At 47.4% G+C, this 24,648-nt stretch overlaps 2 protein-coding genes across 2 annotated transcripts in view; one reads left to right on the top strand and one right to left on the bottom strand.

The window, feature by feature from the left end:
- DTX4 (deltex E3 ubiquitin ligase 4) overlaps positions 1–18,279 on the top strand; it is a 38,061-nt gene extending 19,782 nt beyond the window's left edge. The window contains exons 2-9 of the mRNA XM_083742590.1: positions 311–1,085; positions 5,957–6,018; positions 6,908–7,069; positions 9,660–9,721; positions 10,488–10,640; positions 12,416–12,577; positions 12,750–12,839; positions 15,016–18,279. Coding sequence (XP_083598716.1) covers positions 311–1,085; positions 5,957–6,018; positions 6,908–7,069; positions 9,660–9,721; positions 10,488–10,640; positions 12,416–12,577; positions 12,750–12,839; positions 15,016–15,249 — 1,700 coding nt within the window. The 3' untranslated portion in view covers positions 15,250–18,279. The remainder of the gene's footprint in view (positions 1–310; positions 1,086–5,956; positions 6,019–6,907; positions 7,070–9,659; positions 9,722–10,487; positions 10,641–12,415; positions 12,578–12,749; positions 12,840–15,015) is intronic.
- Positions 18,280–21,521: 3,242 nt separating this feature from the next.
- MPEG1 (macrophage expressed 1) lies at positions 21,522–24,341 on the bottom strand. Its single transcript, XM_083742579.1, has 2 exons — positions 22,071–24,341; positions 21,522–22,033 (listed from the first exon to the last, which is right to left on the bottom strand). The coding sequence occupies exon 1, from the start codon at positions 24,252–24,254 to the stop codon at positions 22,104–22,106; it is 2,151 nt and encodes a 716-aa protein (XP_083598705.1). The 5' UTR covers positions 24,255–24,341; the 3' UTR covers positions 21,522–22,033; positions 22,071–22,103.
- Positions 24,342–24,648: the final 307 nt, after the last annotated feature.

Genomic DNA, 24,648 nt, shown 5'->3' with positions numbered 1-24,648 from the left:
CTGTTTAATATATATAGGTATCCAAAGTACTTAATGTACAGCAGCTTAGCAGTCCTTGCAACAACCCTGTGAGGTAGGCCAATAGTATCTACGTGACCCAGGGCCACTCAGTGAGTTGGTCATGGTTGCGAAATTTCAGCTAGAGACTTACAGTTTCGCCACTGTGCTACACCAGCTCTCTTGTCTACTAGTGCTTCTCAAAAAAAACCATTTTCTGAGCATCATTCTCAAGTAGGCTTGTGTGACCTTGAGCTATAATAAACTCTTGAGGCCTTTCTGTTTACCCTCTTCCCGTTGCTCTTTCCCACAGGCACCATTCGCCCTGTGCGGCGCAGCTATTATGACCCCTCCTCAGCTCCGGGAAAGGGCGTGGTGTGGGAGTGGGAGAATGACAATGGCACCTGGACTCCCTACGACATGGAGGTGGGCATCACCATCCAGCATGCCTACGAGAAGCAGCACCCCTGGATTGACCTCACTGCCATCGGCTTCTGCTACATCATTGACTTCAGCACGATGGGGCAGATCAACCGCCAGACGCAGCGCAAGCGCCGCGTCCGCCGCCGCCTCGACATGGTCTACCCGTTGGTCACTGGCACCTTGCCCAAATCCCAGTCGTGGCCGGCGAGCCCTGGGGTGGCCAGCATGCCTCCTGCTCCGGCCTGCACTTGCCCCCAGTGCCTCCTCGTCATGAGCATCAAGGCGGCGGTGGCAGCCGGGAGCAACGGAGGGACTGGCGTTTCGGTCAGCCAGCAGCAGCTCTTGCAGCAGCAGCAGCCGCCCGCACAACCACCACCGCCTCCCCGTAAAGCCGTCTCCCTTTCTGGCAGCGCCAAGCTGCCCATGCCGGCATCTATCCACAAGCCCCAAGACGGAGCAGCTACCATGCGCAGTTCCTTGAAGACCCTGGCCTCTCAGGTGAGCCGGAGGCAGGCAGCCAGCACTCCAGCCCTCACCACAGCCAGCTCCCCAGCCAGCCCTACCAGCACCAACGGCAAGGTGACCCGCGCCAGCCTTAATACACTGAACCGTACCAACCTGCAGCGCCTAGCCATTGCGCAGTCCCGTGTGCTGATTGCCTCGGGGTAAGTTCATTGCAGTTGTCTTGGACAGTGGGGTGTGTGACTGTGAGCGTTCCCAAACGGTGGTCCACGGAGCACCAGTGGTTCACAAGTCTTGTTCAGGTGTCTGTGGATTTGTGGTTGAGGATAGCAGACGGCACATCAATCACATAGAATGGTCATACTGATTTTTATTTATTTGAGTCCTATTGATTTTTAATGGTGTTGTTATTTGCTTCTTTTATTTCTTGCATCGGACCAGATTCAAGTCACTAGCGCAACAGGGGTTTCCCTTCCTCTCTTTTCCCACCCTAGATTGGCAGGGCAGGCAGGGGACTGTTGGGAGAACCCCCAGAGCAGTTCACTGGGGGGCGGGGGGAGCATTCCATCCAGCAAGCTGAAATGTGTGTGCTGACAGAGCATAATTTTAAATTTTACATTATTTTATTGTGTTACAATTTGAATTCAATGGAATACAACAAAGTGCAATGGAAAAGAACCAAAAGAAGCGATGGGAATACAGTTAAAAATCACACAGTATCTAGTGCAGCAGATTACAATTGAAAAATCATTACGTGTTTCGCCAAGAGCCTCAGCAGTTTTCAAGTGGTCCATGAGGAGAACAGTTTGGGAACCACTGGGGTAGGAAACCTGAGTTGTGAGTGAACCGAGCACCTATGGACTGTACAGATTAGTGCCTCCTCTTTTTTGCATATGGAGTCCACGCTCTGCAAGTAGAAAAGGCTATTTTGCAAACTCCCCTGTGATCTTCAGATGAAGGACGGTATAGAAATTGAATAATAATAATAATAATTCTGCCTCTGATGGAAGGCACTATACCTCTGTTGCTAGGATTTGGAAATGAGACAGCTAATGCACTCAGGGCCTGCTTGTTGATATCCTGTGGTTGGCCACTGAGAACATGATGCTCAGTTGGATGAACCTTTGGCCTGATCCAGCAGGGCTCTTCTTAGATGGTCACTGCTGTTTTACCACGGTGCATCCTTGGGTCATTACGTGGGAGAAGCTCTTTTGAGTCCCCCCCCTCCAAATCTGTTGTCTCTGCTTGATGTGGTCTGCAGAGACAGACGCCCAACACCCATCTCAGTTAGTCGAGACAAATGATGAGTCAAACCAGATCTTGCCTCACATTGAAAATGATTACTGTTTTTCATAGCAAGCCAAGTTTCAGTGTTGTGAAATGATTTTTCAGTAAGCAAAAAGGGCTTCCTAAAGCAAGGCTGGGCCATCTGAAACTCCAGGCCATATGTAGCCCCCAGCTCTATTTTGTAGCTCAGTGGTAGAAGATCGGCTTTGCAGAAGGTCTTCAGTTCAATCCCCAGCATCTCCAAGGAGGGACTAAGCGAGAGCTCTGCCTGAAATCCTAGAGAGCCTGTCAGTGGAGACAGTTCTGAGCTAGATCGGCCAATGGTCTGACTCTGTATAAGGCAGCTCCTATGTTCCTACAAGTCCCTTGCAAACAACCAGGTGTGGCCTTTGGGAAGAGTAATCTGGGAAGGAAGGGAGAGAGAGAGAGAGAGAGAGAGAGAGAGAGAGAGAGAGAGAGAGAGAGAAAGAAGGGGCAGCCCTGCCCCATTTTTGGATCTGGGCCTCCCATCCCAGTGCTGACTTTGGCCCTGCCCACAGTCTGCATGTGGCCCTAAACAAATTATCCCCAAGGGAATATGGACCTGGACAGGAGAGAAAAGGTTGACATGAAGTCTAAGCTCGGAGGTTACAAACATTTTGGGTTGTTTTTTTTTCAGTTGAAAAGAATCTGACTTTACTTGTTTGTTAATTTCATATATTTGTTACTCTTTATTGTCATGGGCAGTGCTAGAGTAGGTTACAAAACATGGGAAATGGAACAATATGTTAAATAAACACAACAAAAATGTTGCAGTTGAGGCATCTCTAGAGATTCCAGCAGCATGAGCCAGTTGCAAGTCAGAGGGCCTGACTTGAGAATCTACAAGAACATGATGGGGCCGAGCTGTGGTGTTGCTTAATATATGCAGCCTGACATGCCAGCATGATAGAAAAATCCCTAATGAAGATCTAAGACTGCCTACAGCTGGCACTCCCCACCTCGGCCTCTCTCAGCTCCCGCGTTCCCCAACTTTTAGCAAATACCACAGACCCCTTAAACCATGAAAATGGGGGGGGGGCTGCAAACCCCTTTTGAATACTAATGAGGAAGTGAAACATTCTTTTTCTCTCCCCTCCACATCTAGGGACCCTTCCTCTCAAAAGCCCTATTGAAAGCTTTTCACGCCACTGCCAGATCTGGAAGACACTCCACCCTCCTCTGACCAAAACACTCTTTCTTGGTCATCTAATTAGCGTGTTTCTCCCCTTTTGTCTGACTGCCATCGGCCTTCTGTCGCCCGGTGGCTCCCCCCCCCCCATCGCCCGTGACCCTTCCAAAAGACTTTCCCAAGGAAGAGAGCAAGGGAGGAAGGGGCCAAGGCGATGTTTGCTGGAACAAAAGGCCCTGTGAATAACTTGGAGACACGACCAAGGTTTCTAAAGAGCTGGAGAAAGGCACAGTGAGAGGAGTGCTAAGGAATGGGAGAGGGGTGGGCAAATGCCTCTGTCTTTAGATTAGAGGATTCTCTGTCTCCGGTTAGGTCTTGGTCTGTCTCTACGGCAACTATTGTCCAGCTAGAAAGGTCCTTCGCTCTGTTTCTCATTCAGGCCTTGTTGCCTTCTCATGCATACTTCATCCGTCCCTGTCCCAGATGCCTCGACTTCCCTTTTGTGTGTGTGTGTTTGTGTGGAGCAATTTGAGGATTGTTCATTTCTAAAGGGCATACAGTTTAGAATGGCTATCAAATGGTGATTTCTGATATGTGAAGCCACTGTTAGAATTTGGCCAGACGGCTCTCTGCGTTATACAGACAGGCAGGATTCGTCAGGCGAGGCTGGCTTCCGTTGGCCTTGCATGGCTGACAGGACCCAGTATAGATTGTACAATGGAACCTCGGTTGTCGAATATAATCCGTTCCAGAAGACCGTTTGACTTCCGAAACGTTCGACAACCAAGGCTCAATGGGTGGTCAGAGAATTCAATTGAAAAAAAGAGAGAAACGCGCCTCAGAAGCCGTTCAACTTCCAAGGCGTGTTAAAAAAATGGAAGCATTCACTTCCAAGTTTTCGGCATTCGGCTTCCAAAATGTTCAGCAGCCAAGACATTCGAAAATGAGGTTCCACTGTACTGTCCACCTGCTGGCTTCATGACTTAGGTCGAAGGGTACCCAAATATTTGGAACAGGGGGGTGGAGTGGAGTTGCTGCTTTTGTAGGACACATCCCGCCCCACAGTGGCTAACCAGGAATGCATGAAGCAGTCATGTGGACCTGTTCTAAAAAAGTTGTGGGACTGCACTTTTTTTTTTTTTACTCCACAACCCTTTCACTTACACTATGTTCTCGTTGGTTTTTCCTCCATTCAGACACAGCACAATGAAAAACTTTACCCTTCTCTTCATGAAGAAGAAGAAAAAATCATGTTATTTTTTAAAACTTCAAGCTTTCAAACTTCCCTCAATATCACTTTGCATTTTCAGATCGTCACTATTTTCAGGGTGGGAATTAGGCACATACAGGTTATTCCAGTGCTTTAGGTCAGGGTGGGCAAACCCATGGCTCTGCAGCGGCTGCTGGAATCTTGACTCCCATCAGCCTCCAGCCAGCATGGCCGGTGGTTAGGGATAATGGAAGCTGCAACTTCTGGAGGGCCACCGGTTCCCCACCCTTGTGAATAATAGCCTATTTCAGGGTACAAGTATTTCCAGGAAGTGGTCCTGGAAAAAGCAATAACGTTTTCTCTCTGGGGAATCCATCCCCACTGTTACTATGATCACTCACTGCCCAGTCCTATATAGTGGTACCTCGGGTTAAGAACTTAATTCGTTCTGGAGGTATGTTCTTAACCCAAAACTGTTCTTAACCTGAAGCAGCACTTTAGCTAATGGGGCCTCCTGCTGCTGCTTGATTTCTGTTCTCATCCTGAAGCAAAGTTCTTAACCCGAGGTAATATTTCAGGGTTAGCAGAGTCTGGAACCTGAAGCGTATGTAACCTGAGGTACCACTGCGGTTGACCCTCTCTGCTATGCAGGAAGGCAGAAGATCATCATGGTTAGAAGACCACGGCTAGTGCACACCTGACCCTTTTCCCCAACCCCCTGCATACACACGCCTTTCAGGAGTCATGCTGATACAAAGGCTGTCACAACCACAGACTTGCCCTTTCGTCAAACCAGTCCTCCTGTCTCTGGCACACACCCTTATTTCAGATACCTATGGGTGCGCTTGCCTCTCCCAGGCCGCCTTTCTTTACTCAGCCAGGGATTGTGTTTGTGCCTCAGGCTACTAGCAGCCAAAGGCAGGGATGCAACCTGCCAGGCTAGTTTAGTGGGAACACGCTGCTTTTCGTCACTTTCAGGGTCTTAACAGAAACCAGTCTGGGGATCAGACCCAGTGTAGCGTAGAGCGCCATCCCCCCCCCCCCCGCCCGGCCTCGCAGAGTCTCCAGTTTCGTTCCTCAAAGGGATTCTAAAGCGTCCTTTGAATTCTGTGCCTCATCTTCTTCCATGTTTGCTTGGTTCTTAAGAAAAGTAAAACATCTTGTGGCACTTTAAAGACTAATAAACTTGTTATAGCTTAAGCTTTCATGGACTACAGTCCGCTTCATCAGATGCATGAATTTCTGTAGTCTGTGAAAGTTTATGCCATGATAAACTTGTTAGTCTTTTAAGGTGGCACAAGATTCTTTTTTTTTTCCTCAAGAGACTAGTGCATCTGCCTCTCTGAGAGTTCTTGAGTATTCTGCTTTTCGCAATGATGCCGAATGTGACCACAGCCACTTGTAAGCTGTGCCTCCTTTCTTTGCAGGGTCCCTACAGTTCCTGTGAAAAACCTCAATGGCTCAAGCCCAGTCAATCCAGCACTGGCAGGTAAGAGGGTTAGGGTCACTGTAGGAACAGAGCAGTCATCAGTGACTCATGGCTATTGCTTGGCCTAAATAAGGGATATCTGAGGAGCTGTAATAAGTTTGATGAGGGTTTGGCGTTAGTCTGTGCAGTATGTTTATTCAGTGAATGCAGAGTTGACATATGGATTCAAGACAGGAGTCATGCCCAAAGAAATATTTAAAGGGAGGTAATGGTGACATTCTTTGGTGAGGTAGAAAACCTGTGGCCCTCCAGATGTTTTTGAAATGCAACTTTAATCATCGCTGACCATTGGCCATGCTAGCTGAGTTGGGGGGTCTAAACAATATTGGGGGTCCACAATGAAATAAACACTGCCCTGGGCAGGAAGTGCAGCTTTAAAGATTGAAGCTTTAATCTCCATGATGGACTGCAGGATAGTTCAAGCTACCTTGTTGTCACTGTTGTTAGTAATTGCAGAATAATTACCACACAAGCTTTTAAGCTTTGAATTTTAATTTGCAAATAAAAAATAGCAATTGCTTAGGTCTTCAAGGATTATCAGCCTTTACCTCTGACTTGCCTGTTACATTATGATATTGTAAGAGCTAGGAATGGTAGGATCTTGCCATCCCACCCTCATAGATGAAGGTGAGATCCAACACACAGGGTACCATAAGCAGAACACTTGGGGTCTCCTCTAGATAAGGGCTTGCAGAGAAAATGAATTTGCAAAGCACCATGTCCTTGCAACGTAACACGGAGGGTGTTCCCTTTGTTAATGAATGGTTTTGGCCTAAGGAGGCAAATGGATGGAAAAATATGGAGCATTGGGGGAGCAGACAGGGATATGTTTTGGTTTTGGGGGAGCAAAGAGGAATCAACTTCTCAAATACCTCTCTGTCCCACCCAGGCATCACAGGGATCCTCATGAGTGCTGCTGGTCTGCCGGTCTGCCTCACTCGACCCCCAAAGCTGGTTTTGCATCCCCCTCCAGTCAGCAAGAGTGAAATCAAATCCATCCCTGGGATATCCAATACTTGCCGCAAGACCACCAAAAAGCAGACCAAGAAAGGTAAGAATGGATAACCCCTCTACCTTTTCTCCTCATAGGATTCTAAAACTAGAGTACCAGGGGGCCACAGCAGGACCTTAACGGTGCCCAGAAGCCATCTGCCTTTCACTTGTCAATCTACACAGTTCAGACCACACAGAGCACTACAGAAAGTAACTCCATCCAGACATCACGCCAAACCATGGTTTACAGTAACTACAGTTAAAAGTCAAGCCATGGTTTGAGACTCCCATCTGCAATGGAAAATAAAGCCTTAGTTTTGCTGTGTAAAGCTCACACCACGTTCCTCATTCAGCTCACTCTCCTCCTAACAGAGCCCCTAGATGCAGACCCAAGCTGTTCATGACTGATGCCCATCCCCATGTAGCAACATTATCACTGATTGACTCCTCCTGAAGGGTTTAGAACAGGACGGTGAGCTAGCTGAGGACTTGCCTGCTCAACAGCACTCATCTTTGCAGATCAGACAGTATGTTCCTGTCTTTACACTCATCAGTCTGTGGACTCTTCCCCTTTCTCCGATTTCTTTCCTGGCCCTTTATAGCTGCCACCCAAACCTTGTTCCAATGCAAGGATAATTAGTGTAGTGCACTCCAGATGTTGTAATACTGCAACTACCACTACCCTTGACTATTGCATGTGCCCCAGCAACATCTGGAGGGCACCACATTGGTTCTAAACCATCATTCTGCTTCCCTGCGCTGCTCCCGCTTCTCTGTCCCATACCAGTGTGTGGCTGCATCTGTTGATGGCCAGACAATGGCAGCTATCCAACCAGTGTTCTTCCAAAACATTATCCTGGACGGCTCCCAACTGCAGCATTACCTAACACATGTCCCCTGCTGTTGACTTGCACGCATCCTCCACCCCCTCATAATTTCCTGGCCCAGCTGTAGCAAGCATACTGTACTACGTTCCCTGTCTCTCTCCAGAGTACTTCACATCTGCTTGACAGGTAGTAGTAATCCAGGAAGGGACTCCATAAGCCTAACCAGTTTCACTGGTGCCTGTTGCACATCTGTAAAGGAGGAAGGAGCAAAGAGCTGACAACAAAGGGGGCCTTGACATCGCATCCAGCAGGCCTCATACAATGCTGACAAGGGCAGAAAGGCTTGCAGATAGGCTCAGAGATCCAGGGCGGAGCACTGAAATCGGTTATCAGTTCTAAGGATCAACCCTGGAGCATTTTAATTAAGAATATATTAAGATGCCCCAGAGCACGTAGACTGCATTTCCCTCATCAGGTTCCTACAGAATCCCACACATCAGGGATCAGCCTGAAGGGTTTCCTGATAAGGGGGTGGTGTTCTTGGACACTCTTTGAGTTCCAGCGTCTCTTTCTCTAGAAACAGAAAGGTTTTTGCTGACAGCATGACACTCCCTTGCTGTCTTTTCCCAGATGGCCAGCTTAAGGCTGCAGTGCTATACACCCTTCCCCTCAAGTAAGATCAGTTGGTCGCAGTTGGGCTTGTTTCCGAGTAGGATCCAGCTGCAATTGATCTGGCCCACAGGCAGCTGTTCGGTATTTTGCAATTAAATTCCTGTGAATGCAAACCTAGTGCACTCCACCCCCTTCCCACCTTACATTTTATAAAGTCGTATGAAGACATCAAGTTCTTGGAAAGACCTGAGTTTACATTCTTAGATGCACAAAATAGAAAGAAAAAACACTGAACTCAGTAGAAAGTAGGGGGGAAAACATGGCAGATGTTTAATGCTTTTTTTAAACTCTCTGAAACAAAGAACTCTAGGAAAAAATTATCAACAGTGGATTGAACAAATGGGGCATGTAACAGAATGTTGCAGCGTGGGGTGCCCTTGTGGGGTACTTGCAGACTGTCACTGTTCTGCCAGAGGGATTGCAGCCCTCAGCAGAGAAAAGGTTCCCTATCTCTGGTCTTGAGCATGGTTGCTCCTTTGTCAATCTGCAAAGATCCTTTCAGTGTCCAATTACATCTCGGCTTGCTTACCTCTTGAGATGCTTGGGTGAAAGCAAGGGAGGCTGAAGGTTGCTGCCACAAACAAGAACCAGGTCTGCAGTGGACCTGGAGATAAGTTAGGAAAAGTTGCTTAGCCCAACACTGGACTGCAGCCGCAAACTGGGCAGAGTCTTTTTCAGGAACACTAAAGCACCCTGGGAGGGACAGACAACAGGCACATGACCCTTGCACACATGGGAGTTTGCAGGGGGGCGGTAAGAGTGGAAATGTGAATTAAGGTTTCAAATTGGAGTCTTACCATTCTTGCTCATGTTTCTTAATTTAATTCTGGTTTGCCAGCTAATTGCAGACTCTGGTTGGTCAGTTTGGATATCACGCATAAACCATGATTGAGGTACACAAATCTCAGTATAGTGGCATCTGGATTGAACGAGTATATGCAAAGTAAATAACTCCAGGTGATGGAGGAAGGGGGCAATATAGCCAAGTTGCACAAAGCCAGGGATGGCAACTTTGATTTCTCTTGTGCAGTCCTTGCCCTCCAAATTTCTCATTCCCCCTTTGTTTCCCTGCCTTTCACTTTGCTGTTTGCCTTCAGGAACAATGGCTTCAACTTGCTGATCTTCTCTTGTTTCCCCCTCCTTGTCCAGGTAAAACCCCAGAGGAGGTGCTGAAGAAATACTTGCAGAAGGTGCGCCATCCCCCAGAAGAGGCAAGTCTGTTTTTTTTACGTACAGCATGTATGTAGTGTAGTACAGCAGCTAACATGTTGGCATAGGTTTTCTTGGTGCAGGCTCCCCCCAGCCCCATGCAGAGTGTCGGTTGCCTTAACCTTACTGCAACGAACCATTTCTCTAGCACTGAGCATGTGCTGAGCATTGCTGAGAGCAGAGCAGAGATGCAGGCTTCTCCTGAAAGTATCATAATCTCTATTGCACCAATGACCTGGCTAGGGAAGCTGCTGCCGGGCCTCCTAGCTCCACCCTATCTGCACTCATTGACTGGCAGTGGCCCTCCAAGGTTTCATGCAGGATCCTATCCCAGCCCTGCCTGGAGATACCAAAGATTGACCCTGGGGGCATCTGCATGTGATGCATGTTCTGATCCTGATGTAGATGTTTATTCCCCCTCGTGTTCCTGATGCAGGTCTTCGCTCAAAACCCTTCTTCCCTGGCAGGGAGAGAGGCTCCATTTTGGGGTCCACCTCAGGTGCCAAAACATCCAGAAGTCAGGGATGATGGGAGTTGTAGTCCCAATGACTTTGGGAGGTCACAGATTCCCCATTTGTGTGGCATGGAGTAATGGCAGCGGCAGGAGGTGGCAGATGAACTTCACGCCGTTATCTCATTGCTGCCGAGAATGACATTAACGTGACAAGCGTGCCACCCATTAGCAGGCTGGGCTTCCTTCAGTCGAATGTTTCTATGTGTGCAAATGTTTTGCTCTTGTGTTCAACGCCATTTCTCGCCCCTTTTCAGGACTGTACCATCTGCATGGAGCGTCTCTCCGCCCCTTCAGGGTACAAGGGCCCTCAGCCAGCCATCAAGCCAGATTTGGTGGGAAAGCTCTCCAAGTGCGGCCACATGTACCACCTCCACTGCCTGGTGGCCATGTACAACAACGGGAACAAGGTGCATTCCTGGGGTGGGGAAGGCTGAGGGAGGCCTGCAGTCTCTCGAGTGGGTACCCATGAATTCTGCCCAGGACTGAACAGCTCTTTTGGTACTTGATAGTACTGACAGGCAACGGTATTGCTGATATAGGAAAGTCACTGTGATGTGGCTTATGTATTTATTATTTGGTTGGTTAATTTATATACATACCGCTGGGGCGGGGAAAATTTCTCAGCTTGAAGGCCACATTCCCTTCTGGGCAACCTTCCAGGGGCCACATGAGTCTGGCCAGATGCGTGGGTGGGGCTGCTCACCTATCAATCATCTGATGTCACAGTGATACCAGTAGATGGAACACTTTGAAGTTCAGAAGTCAGGACTTCAAAGCACCATGTGCAGCCAATCCAGGAGGCATCAGCTAATGCTTTCCCTTGCCAGTGCATAAGCAAGAGAGCCCTTTACGGCTCCCGACTATGCATCAGCAGTTGCATCCCTACCTGCCCCACATCTGACATCACATAGGGCATCAGGTTTGGGGCAGGGGGGCATGGTTTGGGGAACACTGTCTCTTGAGGCATATTTGAACCCCTGGCAAACCAAACTTGGCCTGCGCTCTGAGGCTCCCCACCCCTATCATATAACGGACCTCTTTAATGCTTCTGTCTTTAATGAGTCAGAACCAAGACTGCATGTTCTGCACTTCTGTGATGGCATGATACAAGCAACCTGAAAAGTGACCTTTTATTAAAACAAAAAATACGTTTCTGAGCCATTTGGCTATGGAGAAAAAAACATACAGAGGAACAGGGTATAGCTAGGAAATTGCTTAGAAGCCAAACAGTGATGGGACCTCAGTAATCTGCTAAACTCTTCGTCTTTCCTGCTTGGCTAGCAAAAAGCACTTTATATTGTGCAAATTAAGGGCAAGTGTGTCCCACTTATTAATTGCAAACACTGACTTTCCAAGGAATGTTGCTTTTTTTTTCTTTAAAAAGAGTGCATGCAAAGTACACTTAGTCCCAGTTGAAGCCCATAGTTTTGAGAGATTTAATTCTGGAATTCCATACTGCATTTTAAAAAGGCTGCAATAGCCCTAGTAACGTAACAGCTCTAACATGAAAACAAATTCTTCTGTGGGCAGACTTAAAACTCTTTCCTTTTGAGCTGAGCCCAAAACATTCCTGAACCCATCATCTTTCTGGAGATAACACTACTCCGCTCCCACATTTCTTGGCTGCTTCTGCTGCAATCTGGCTTTTTTCCACTGGGGCTTAAAAATGTTTCACACATGTACATTTTTAAAAGATGACCTAAGATGTCTCAGCCGGATACCTAAAAGCACAAAAACGTGATGTGAAGGCCTTCCATTCAGTGGTGGCATGTATTTTGCACACAGATCTTTGCAGGTTCACTTGGGTAACAGTTGATGGGAAAAACCTTTCTGACTAAGACTTTGGAGATCTACTGCCAGTTGGAATAGCGACAGGCTAAATTGGGTGGGGAGCCTAGGGGCCAAATGTATATAGTGAAGGCAAGATTCACAGGGTTTAGATGTAAGACTGGGACTTGGAACCTAACCTTGCTTTGTGTGCTTGTGTTTCTCTACTTGGGGAAGGATGAGATTGCAAAGTACTTCCTACTTTTCTGGAAGAGGAGATAATAGCCGTCCATTCTTCCACCACCACTGCTGGCTCTTTGTGGCCGTGTGATTATAATGTCAGCCTGGGGTCTTTTTATTCTGTGCTGTTCTAAAATTATTGCCCAGTATCACAGCTTGCCTACTGTGCTTTTAGGATGGGAGTTTGCAGTGTCCAACCTGCAAGACCATCTATGGAGTGAAGACTGGCACCCAACCTCCTGGGAAGATGGAATATCACCTTATTCCCCATTCATTGCCTGGGCACCTCGACTGTAAAACCATCCGAATTATCTACAACATTCCACCAGGGGTCCAGGTGAGATTCTGGCTTCATTAGCAGAACACATGGCCCTCAGATAGATCCTACTGTCTTATCTCCCAATCAGCTTCATGCTTAGAGACTAGTGGGGCCTTTCTCATCCTGTGAACTTCCTTCAAATATATTTGAAAAGTCACATTCACTTTCATGTGCATCTCATTCTTTTTAGGGACCAGAGCATCCCAATCCTGGGAAGAGCTTCACTGCACGGGGCTTCCCTCGACACTGTTACCTCCCAGAGAGTGAAAGAGGCAGAAAGGTAAGTGGCATCTTCATGCTGTAGGAATTTTAAGCATAACCATTCGTTGTGGTTATACCACTTAGCTTTACATTAGCGTGTTGGTTCTGCTCCAGGTTGGCTTTATCTTGACACAGGGAGGACACTCTTGTTGTGCAAATTCATAACGTGTATTTCTCATCTATAATATTAAGGGGGCAGTTAGGTTATTCTGTTGTTTACTTTGGGCCACATTCAGCTACCCTGTTCCACTAGTAGAAGCCAGCACAAGGACTCCTGCTAGCACAATGATGGGGCTTCAACCCTCCTCCCCATTTACATCCCACATACTTCCCTCAAATATACTCTGGAGGGTCACAGAGAACCCCTGTAACAGTTTGCAGGGGTGGTGTGGGGGTCAGTGCGCACTGATGAAATTATCTCCTTAGCACTACATTGAATAGCATGCTTTGAAACCAATATTTTACCTAGGAGTTTTGGGGCTTCTGTCTTGTTCTTGATAGTTTCATGAGGATGGCCTAATTGGTGGGCTGTATCTTTAGCCCAAATAACACATCACAGGTTTGCCCATACCAAACCCGTAGGTACTTGCTGCTTTCTGTACATGCTTTGTTGTTTTTAACAAGAACGACAGTAACAAACTTTAATTTAAAATTGTACCCCAGCAGTTTTTGTGTGAGACTGTGTATCGAAATATCATATATTTATTTCCAGCTAGGACTTAAAAGGGATCTGTTTGGCCCCAATAGCAGATTGAAACTGTCAAAATAAATGGTAGTGGAGGGTTAAAAGCAGTTTTTGAATGTTCCTGTGTCTTTTCAAACAGAGCCCAGCATAACTTTGTTGCAGGTTGACTCTCAGTCCTTCAGCAGAAGCTCTCTGCCTCTGAAAACTGGGGGGGGGGGTGAGGAATCTCCTGGTTTTGAAGCTGAGATGGATAATTTTTCAAATGCCCACATATTGTTGAATTGAAGCATGAAATCCTCTTTCCTAAGTTATGGTGCTGCAGAATGCCTTATTATAAGTGATATTAATGTGACATAGAAAAGAACATAGGAAGATGGGGGAAAGTTAAAACAGAGAGAATAGGAGAGTTTGATACAGCAGGATAATAGGCTCATGATGGCTTCCTAATTCATTTTTCACAAAAGCCTGCTTCATGTTGCAGTTTTGGCCTGTACATGCTTACACTTCCAATGTGTGAGGCACTTCAGTTCATTAAACGAGTACTGTGGAAACACACCATGAAGAGCTACTACTGTTGCCAGCTCCCCTACATTATGGAGAGCATGCTAGAAGTACCCCAAAGGTTCACCAATGACAGTGTGAGGACAAGGTCTAGAAGATAAACCATAAAAAGTCAGTGTTCAGTGACGTTCTCAGTCTTCCCTGGTTGAAGCCCTGTTTGTTCATATATGCTAGGATGCCGTCTCCCCTACTCTCACTTTTTTAAAGTAGATTAAATATCAGTGGGGGAAAGGTGACCCAGTTTGCCTGTGGCAGTTCTTCACTTTGCAAGATGTTCCCCACAGTCTTTGGGGGGAAATGGTGCCTTACCTTTCTTTCTAAATGCTTGAAGCTATAACAAGATTTCCCCTTTTGGAAGAAAAGGTGTCCTCTTGTCTTTCAAAGTTTAAGACATTTTGCAAAAGGCCCTTGCATTGGGCACAGTCCCTTGTCTCCATTCCCTGTGCACTTGTAGTGTTAACACACCTTTGCTGCAAGCATGAGATTGTGGAATCTTGTCTATACTTACTGAACGGATTCCTGCACCTATAGCATCAAGTGTTTGCAAGTGCACCAGACGCATATTGTGTGTATTTTAGGGAATTTTTTAATGTTTAAAGTTTTATTCTGTTTCTAGTGTTCTGTTGGGAGCCGCCCAGAGTGGCTGGGGAAACCCAGCCAGGTGGGGGAGGTATAAATAATAAAATTATTATTATTATTATTATTATTATTATTATTACTCTGTATTGGAGACCATATGAATACAAGTAGCCAGGTATCATAAGTGGGGAGAGTCCTGTCACACGCAGGTCCTGCTTATGTGCATCCTGTGCGAACAGGATGTTGGATTAGATGGGCCTTTGGGCCTGATCCAGCAGAGCTTCTCTTCTGCGAAGTAGCCTCTGCTACGAGGCGCTGGGCTTTGGGCAAACTCCTCCCCGTAACCCCTTTCCCCTCTTCTCTCTGGCAGGTGCTGAAACTGCTTCTGGTAGCCTGGGACCGGCGTCTGATCTTTGCCATTGGCACCTCAAGCACCACGGGCGAGTCAGACACGGTGATCTGGAACGAGATCCACCACAAGACAGAGTTTGGCTCCAACCTGACGGGCCACGGCTACCCTGATCCCAACTACCTGGACAATGTGCTGGCTGAACTGGCTGCTCAGGGCATCACGGAGGAGAGTACGCTCCAAGAGAAGGATTGAGGGCGCGGGAGGAGGGGAGGGAGCAGGCTTTGCCTTGCCTGGGGCGGAGCTACGAAAAAGAGCCGGCTTCCCGTGGATCAAGCTCCCTCTCCCTCGTCCACTGTGCCTGCTCTGCCCTCTCTGCCTCTTGTTGCCACAGCCACCATCTGCCTGTTAAAAGGCCTGCCCAGCAGTCCGCTTAGGGGCTCGCTCAGGTTGGAAGCCGGCAGTCCTACAGCATTTGGCTGCTGGGAGCAAACGAGCCTGGGAAAGTTCCCCCCACCCAGCTTGTCCTGGGCCTGGGCTGCAGTGTCCTGATGAGGCCTGAGGTTATATTAACCTCAGCACCCAAAGCTGCTTTTATACTTTGGAGCTCAGATACCTGGCCTGGCATTTGGGGGAGGGGGCAAATAAAGACCCACTTTAAATTCTGTGAAAACAAGAGAAGGTATGCCTTGGGGGCAAGCAGGCGTCTCGGGAGCCAAGAAAGGTGGCTGTCCGTCCCAAAGGCACTGAGGATTAAAATTGGCCCTGGTCTCTCTTTCTTGCCCAGCTAGGTGCCTGGTTCCATGTTGTCATGTCACTGCTTTCATGTCGTGGCTCAGTGTGAGTCAGAAATGTGCTGTTTGCTGGTCTGGTGCTCTCTGGCACTCTCATACGTTCTGAGGCTGCCTCTCCGTCTCTATTTTAAGATAGCTAAGAAGCAGGCCCGCTTCCTGCTAGAGCCTGCTGCCCCAGTTCCTTGAGGAAGCAGGCTGGGAATTCCTTCTCTTGGATGCATTCCAAACTGGGTCAGCTGTAGGCAAGCCCTTGCATCCGACTCAAAACTTGGATGAGCAGAATAACGGAATCACACCCGGTATCTATACTGCATTAGGTGGATGCAGGAAACCCCTTGCTTCCCTGCAAGTTGGCATATTGCATCTGGCCCACACTTGCCTCTGGATAAAGTCAGTCCATTCCAGACTGAGGCTGGGAAAGTACACATTATATACCTTTAAAGCACATTTGCAGCCCTGTCTTTGGGGCCCTGTAGTTCACCCCTCACAGAGTGAACATTCCCAGCAACCTCTGGCAAACTACAGTGCCCAGAATTCTTTGAGGGAAAGACTGTGCTTAGAATGTGCCTTGGAGGCATGGTGTGCATGCAGACCAAGTCTTGCTCCTGTGGCTGGATCTGCCCGATCCAGCTGGGCTCCTGGACTTCACTAGGGTTTAGGTCAGGCCTCCCTGTCTCAATTGCATTTACTTCTCTCCAGACCAGTACAGAGCCATGTGCCCCGATCTCTCTTTCTGTTTGTGAATTGCATCCCAGGGGGGTCCGATCTGTTTCTGTTGTGGGTTGGAATGAGAGGCTTTACAGAAGTGGTGGCAGGCAAGACACTTTTAGGTTTTGCCTCCTCACACTCCTGAGGTGGGTTCTTTTGAACTGTTTGTATGGGGGAGTCCCCTAGATACTGATTTGAATTTATTTACCTCATGTTTGGGGGGTTTGTCGTATATATGTATATATTTATATATATATTTGTAATGTATGAGAAAGGCTTTGAGGCTAGGATGTGTAATACAATGGTACTTAAGTTAGACCTGGAGGCTAAGCGCAGCTTGTGATACAGTTTGCCATGACACAGAGCAGGCGGCGTCCGTGTGGGGCCCTCCCAGAAGTTTTTTTTTCTGAACTACAACTCCCATCATCCCTGACTGTTGGCCATGGCAGCTGGGGTCGATGGGAGCTGGAGTCATGCGGCACCTGCAGGGCACCACATTGGCTCTCCCAGGAAGAGTGACAGCCCTTTTCAAACAGCTGTGCCATTTGGGTCCCTGCCCTTCCCTGCCCACTCCTGATATTTGAATAAAATATTCTTTTTTGTATGTGCGAAGACCTTAATAACCCATGTGAAATCTCTGTGGGGCAGGCTCGGGTGAGAAAATAAAAGAGATGGAAAGTGTGAGAGAGAGCATGTGGGAATAGGAAGGAGCACGTCTGTAGAGATGGCTGACAGCATGCTTGTCTGGTTTGGTGGCGGCAGGGTGTGTGTGAATGTGGAGGAGCCCAGAGACATCACAAGGGTTAAGTGTGCTGTGATTTTTTAAAGAGGCTCTTAATAAATCATCGGTGGCTCCTGGGTACATGTCACCTGGAGAATCTCCTCTTTCTTTCTCATCAACACTCCTCTCAAGAACATGTTAGCATTCAGCTAGGTTTTACTTGGAATAGACGTATTGACATTAATGGTCCTAACTTAGTCATCGTCAGCGGGTTTACTGTGTGTAAAACTTGGTTGAGTGCCAGTCTAAGCTTTTTAATTTTTAACTCAGTAACTGTAGTACATCATCATTAAAAAATTAAATTTATATGCCGCTCACATGGGTTGCCACCATACATTATGTAGGAATGCCATTCTGAATAAATCTTGCCAGGCATTTCCTTCTTGGATTTCCCCCTAATAGATTTGATTTGATTGAGTGGTTCAGTTGGTGGTGGTGGTGGTGGGAACCTGTTTGGGAGTTTACCCAGCCTTGTTAAACTCTCTAAATGCAACCTCTCTCTGCCCCACCCTCAAATACACACACACACCATGGCATTCCCTCAAATGTGATTTAGCCTCCAGGATAGGGGAGAGATTTTGAAGGACAACCTTCCAGCCACGGTCATCTCCCAACTGAAGGGAGCCAGTTTGCCTTTTATTTTACTTTTGTTTTGGCTGAGTTACTTCTTCCTTGAACTCTCCAGCCGTTGATAATTTTGTACTTCGTAGGGAATGACAAGCCTGATGTGACGCTGTTGTCGAGGGTGATGGGGGGAAGAGGGTCTCTCTTTTCCACTTTTTGTCCTCTTCAAGTCCCAAAGCAGGTTGTGGTGGGGATCTGGTAGTGGTATTGGGGATGGGGGGAGGGCAGGGTGAGGGGGAAGCCATGATGTATATTGTTTGTTTGTTGTTTGTGAACGGTGCGTTTTGCCCGTCTCTAGTTTGTTGCATTGCGTCAGGATGGCACCCTTGGGGGGGGCGGGTACAACAATAAAAGGAAAACTCCACTGCCAATTTTGAAGAATGTCTCGTGTCTGTGTTTTCTGAGTCTGTGAGTCTGTCCTTTGTTCATTGTTGGTGCTTCCTGAGCAGGTGAATGTGTGCAGTTTACTTAGCTGGGAGAACATTGGCTTTCAAACAGCCACAAGGGGAAGTTGCTTTAGGGAAAGCAAATACTTCGGCTTGAGATGAGAGTTGATGGAAAACCAATTCACTACAGTTAACACAACTTGAAGGAAAATGTTTAGATCCAGTGAAGGACTTCTAATTCTTGGATTTTGGACAGAATCAAAATATTTCATTTGTAGGTGTCAGAAGGGAGGGAAAGAACTGAAGGAACAAAACAGGATCATCTTGCTAAACTTCTAATTTGAGTTGGATCTAATCTTGCAATCTGGTCATACTTGCTGTTCATACTTCAGATTGCCAACTTTTTTCTGAGATACTGTGCCATTAACAGCTGCATGGCCTGCAGGAATCAAACAGGTGCACCTTCTCTTTCTCCTCTCCCAATCCTTACAATGCCGTGCTGGAGAAATTTGGACATGCTGGAGAAATTGGGAATGCCTGCCTCTGATGCAGTGATGAAAGGTGCAAAGCCTGTCATGAAGAGGGTTAGAAACCACAAGCTCATCCCTTAGGTGAGCTTGGACTGACGGGAGCTGTGGTCTAAGACATCTGGAGGCCAGCAGGTTGGCAAAGGCTGCCTTAAGATTACACTGGTGAAAGTGGACGGTTCTCTCATTCCAATCAAGAACGCACAGCCGTTCTTGTCATATCTATTCCATGTGTTGCCCTGCCAAGCACAGAATTTGCCGTGTTGATTACAATTTGCCATTTCAATATTTTGGTTTTAAACTTAAAAAAAAACCCAGCAGGTTTTGAGTCTCTGCCTCTGTGGTTGCCAGGAAGAACTGGAAATTTAGTGTGCGGTGTTTTATATTAAAAACTCGGCAACCAGGGTGGGGCTCATCTAGGCCCCAAAGGCTGAGGGGGATGCCTCTTCACACCACTGCACACCTACATGTGACTCTCCCACTCTTTCTTTCCTGAGCCTTCTTGGCTAGCTAATTCCCATTCCTTATTATCACATGTTTCATTGCCAAATAATTCCACACTGTGAGATAGCTTGCCTAATTAGCCTCTATTTTCGCTATAAGTAAATACATACCAATATATTTCACACACCTCTAATGGCACAATTTCATTTTTCTGAGTGCAGAATCCAGAAATAGTACATAAAACACTGGTGAGTTCTAGCTGTACAAATTCTTCCCCACTGATCTACTACTTGTGTGTGGTTTCCTCTCTTTGTTTACATGAGATCTAAGTGCCTACATCCTTTCTTATGTCCTTTAAAACTGATTCCCTCCACCAGCTTGGAGAAATAAGCAATAAAGCAGAACCAAATGGGAGCAACTTTCTGAAAAAACGACGATATTCATCGATGGCTCCTTTATAATACAAGACGTTCATTCCCTTCAGGCATGTTGCATTGCATGTTTATGAAAAAGCACTATATATATACATATATTTTGCATTCAAGAGGGTTTTCTAAAAAATAAAAAATATTGTTATATATGGATACATGCAGTTGCCTTTACTGGATCAAATAAAACCAAAAATTCAATATACTGTTAGTAACCTGCCTTGGTTTGCAGACAAATCAGTGGCTGACTCATTGACAGAGTCTGGAAGAAGCATTTCCTGCCATCCTTTTCCGGGAGGATATATGTTAATAGAGCATAAGCTGCTGATGGAGCACAGAGGAGCTGTTCTCAATAGAATAAAATCTTACTAATGCACCAGGCCAGTGTGTTCAAAGATGCACTTATGGGGGGGAGAAAATCCTTTTGCCGAAAGAGAAAAAGCCCTTGCAGCTCCTTTGCTGCAAGTCAGTGCTTTTTATAGCTGAACAAGGGCTGAATCTTGAAGTTACTTGCACTCTCTCTTCACATCCCCCTTTTCTATTCTGCCACTGCCCCGGGCTTTGTGTGCATGTGACAATATAAGCATGCTGCCTCTCCCATCTGAACAGCTCAAAGTGTTTCCCCAAAGTAGCTACGCAGCCCCTCTCTTCTACCTGGGAAGTAAAACTAGGACTTGCACAAGCTGTTACCCTGGTATTGTTTCTACAACAGTGCTGGTAAAAAAAAGTTAAGAATGCAGAGTCTGCTCTGTCTGACAGTGGGGGGGGGGGGGGAGTGTCCTTGTTAAGCTGAACCCTGTTAAACTTTAAATCCTGTTAAGCATTTGCAACTTCTTCACACTTGGGCCTGATCAGGGCGGGGAGCCTTTTTCAGCCTAAGGGTCTTCTCCTGTCCTGTCATCATAAACCCTTCATGACACCCCATGGGACCACCATCTTAACCTGTGCTTTGTTTGCAGTACAGGCAGGTATCCTCAAGGAAGGTGAATTTAGGTGCTGTGTGTGGCTGTATATCCCATGGGGGGAAAGGTTAAGCTGAGGCGCTCCAGAGGTTGCTGGACTCCAGCTCTGATCATCCCTGGCCATTGGCTGTGCCAGCTTGGGCTGATGGGATTGGGAGTCAGACAGCATCTGGAAGGCCACGCCTCTGTTGTAGTCTAACTCCCCAGGAAAAGGCATGTGCCCCTTATGCCCATAGATGAGGTTGGGGGAAACTCCTATCAGAAATGCAATGCCACAAATGCCCACTCACACTATAAAGAGCTCACAACCCACCTACTCTCTACAGTCAGAAACATCATAGCCAGACACTGGAGGAACCTGTCAAAAATAAACATGGGACGCTGGTATCAAGTAGCATGGGAAACGGCCTTATTAGAAAAGCTAACCAATAGACTGAAACTGACATGGGGAGAAATAGAAGAGGATGCCTTCACCCCATTATGGCTCCCCTTTATCACAAACACAGCCCAACAAGACAACAACAAGAATGACAGCATGTGAATCAATATGGCTAACTTAACCCAACAATGCCCCCCCATGCACAAACAAATCCCACTGCAGCCAACCAAAGACAATCGGCCACACACTATGCCACCCCCAACCTCTCTCACCACCAAGGAAACAACAAGCGAATAGAAAGAGAACCTACCCAAGTGACACTGACACAAAAACCCCACACATGCACTAAGGAAAATAATATAAGCTTTACCACCTCATCCCCTCTCACCCCCCTTTTCTTCCCAACCCTAAACTACATATAACACCAACGACTCACAAAAAAATGTAACTGATCTGTAGAAAACACAGCCTGAAGAAAGAGACAATATGTGTGCTTTTGTAAACAAAGAAAACATTTAATAAAAATTATTTTGAAACAAAAAAGAATGCTGGAGAGCTGCTGCTTGTCGGAAGAGGCACTTCTGATCTAGGTGGACCAAAGGATTCCGCTAAGTATATGGCAGCTTCCCAATGCCCTGGACCTAATGGGAAATGCCTATGGGAATTGCTGTGCTTCTTGCTTCTGCTTACTCAGAAAAGTTAGAGAAGAGGAACAAGAGACAGTAGGAGGAAGAAGCTCATAGCCATGCACTTGCAGCAAAGCACATGAACATACACTAGCCTTCTTTGAACTGCAGTTCCTACCAGCTCCCTCCAGTGTAGCCAACAGTCAGGACCACAGGTGTTCTAGTCCCAAACAGCTAGAGGGCAGCAGGTTGGGGGTGACTGACATACAGCAGCATTCAAGTGTCCCTCCAGATGTTGCTGGACTACTACTCCCATCATGCTGGCTGTAGCTGATGGGAGCTGGAGTCCAACATCATCTTCAGGGCCACAGGTCCCCATCCTGATGTACGGTAATTGATAGTAACACAAACACACACACACACAAAAATACACACATACAAATATACACACTACACTGTTTGTCTTTCCTGCTCCTGCTCAACCTCTATTTCGCCCATGAAATCACAGGCATTGTTGCTTGAGGTCAAACTCCTCTCCTCTTCCCCGATGTTTTTGTACTCCCTTTTCTTGTACCTCCTGCACCCATAGACCGACAGGCCAATCAGGATGGCCAAGCCAGTGGTGGCACCAACAGTGACCCCTGCTGTCTCTCCACCTGAGAAGCTCCCACCAGCAGCGTTCATGTTGTGCAGATCGGCAGGGCTACCTATCTTCCACATCTGGGTCTGGGTGTCCTTGATCCAAACCTGGTCACCATGGCTGTTCATCACCAGGACGGTGTTGGTGGCAATTAAGCTCATGACAGGTTTGCGAGTGAAGGGAGGGAGCCGGGCTTGGGGTAAAGCCCCTTCTGTGAAACGCCCAGCCTGGACACAGTATTGCACTTCACAGCCATCACTGATCAGAGCCAGGTGCTGGCCAAACCCTGCTGGGCACCTCTTGGAGTAAGGGTCATCATCTGTTCCACGGTGGTGTCCCATCAGCGGGTTTCCTACCTGGCAACTGAAGAACCCCCCAAAAGGAATAGCGTTCCTCTGTGCCCGGGCATCGTTGCTGACGCAGATTACGAGCTGGTCCAAGAGCTTCAGCTGGTAATAGTTGGAGGGACAGGACTGGCTGTTGGTCATGGGGTTGGGGCTCTGGGCACTAAAGAGGCCTCCAAAAAGAAACCCCGACTGTTGAGGGACGGAGTTTCTTGCTGCACACCAATAGGAGCTGAACTGGACCATGGAAGGGGTGAAAACATCGTTGCAAACCTGTCTGCAGAATATCCACAGCGTGCAATCCTGGCGGCACTCCAAGTGGCTATAGCCTTCCTCAAGTAGCTGGGAGCGCAGTTTGATTGCGTCATAACCCTCGGGGCAAGAGAAGTCTCCAGTGAGTGGGTTCCTCTGCTCCAGGTCCTGGCAGAGCACAGCAGCATCAGGACCTTCCAGCTGAGCACACTCCTGGTAGACTCCACCAAAGGTGAAGTTGGTCATTGTCCCTTCACAGCTCCCATCATCCATGTTGGCATAGAAGTTGAAGTTGGGCGAGGCAGGGTCGATGCAGCCAGGGTAGGTGTTGAATGTGTAGTAACGGGAGATGGCAGATGCCACAGTCCTGGACAATCTCTTCACGGTGGGGGTGGGCAATCCCGGCAGATTTCCTGGGGTGATGAAGAATGGCAGAGGCAAGCCTGAACGGTCAACAGCCACCAGTTGGTTGGTGGTGCTCTCCTGCCAAGTTTTCAGGGTAATGCCAGGGTAAAATGGTACCCCACCAATACTCTCCACCCTGGAGCTGGTGAGGTTGTCCTGATACTGCTGGGTGAAAGCGTTTTCTGTTGCCACTGAAGTGTTAATGTCAAAGTGGAGCATTTTGCGGAAAGAGGCCCCAGCCGCAGCTGTGACAGAAATTCTCGAGGACTTGCCATCTTTCACAAAGGAGGACTTCACTTGGTCCTCCTGGATGAGGCTGGCTCCAGCATCAACTCCCGTGATAACATGAGTGCCGTAGTTTAGGACCAAGATCTCTGCCAAGTAGTCAGCCATTCGTGTGTGGTTGTTCTCCAGATAGCTAGCAATGGTGACAAGCTGCCGCTGGAAGCCTTCGTCTAACATTGCACCAGGGTTGAATTTCACAGTGTACATCAAATTCCTGACCTGAACCCTGGTGGTCACAGCCTGATCTCTCACTTGGTGTGTTTTCATCCTGCGGAAGTCAGTGGAGAACCTTCCGTTGATGGAAAGAAAGGACACCTCTGCGTTGATGGAAACGGAGGTGGCACACTGGTAATCCATCCAAGACTCTATGATCTCTGAGTTCATCTCCAGGGAGCTCTGTTTGCGGGCGATGGCAAAAAACTCGTTGGGGATGAAATAAGCCCCATCTTCCGTAGTGCTGCACGAAGAGTAGTTTAGGCTGATCACTCTTGCCATATCCAGATTTCTCAGGTTATCCCAACCACCTCCAGGAAGAACTTCCAGTGCAGGAAGATTCAAGACCTGTTTGCATGCCTGAAATCCAGTGACAGAAGGACGGCATGAGGATGATTCCTGTGCCCGACATACCCAAGTTATGAGCGTCAAGGAGAGAACGATCCCTGTCCAATTACTCATGGCTCGACCAGTGTAGAGGAAAAGCTAGCATCTGAATGGTCTCAATGTGCTTCTCTCGCTACTGCTTGTGGTAACCCCAGCAGAGGCTTCCTTCTTTTTATGCTAAGGTTGATCATTTAAAGAGGAAGCAAAACTATTCTGCTTTATACTTTCTCTTTCTCAGGTTGGACGAATTTTAGAGCAGCCTCTGATAGGCTTACAGCACAATAAGAAACATAACTGGGGGATATTTGCAGAAATCTGTTTCCTTATTGCTTTACTGAGTAGGTATTATGCAGGTTCGGAAATAGGCACCTAGAACCAGGCAGCAACAGTTTCAATACATTGGTCCCCAAACAATAGCAGCTTTGCTGGAATCCAGAGGCAGATCTACTATGAAACTAATGAAGTTTAA

This window comes from Podarcis gaigeae (assembly GCF_964106915.1).
Source record: "Podarcis gaigeae genome assembly, chromosome: 1".
Taxonomy (NCBI): domain Eukaryota; kingdom Metazoa; phylum Chordata; class Lepidosauria; order Squamata; family Lacertidae; genus Podarcis; species Podarcis gaigeae.
Note: the sequence above shows the minus strand (reverse complement) of the source record. Positions and strands in the feature narration are given on the sequence as shown.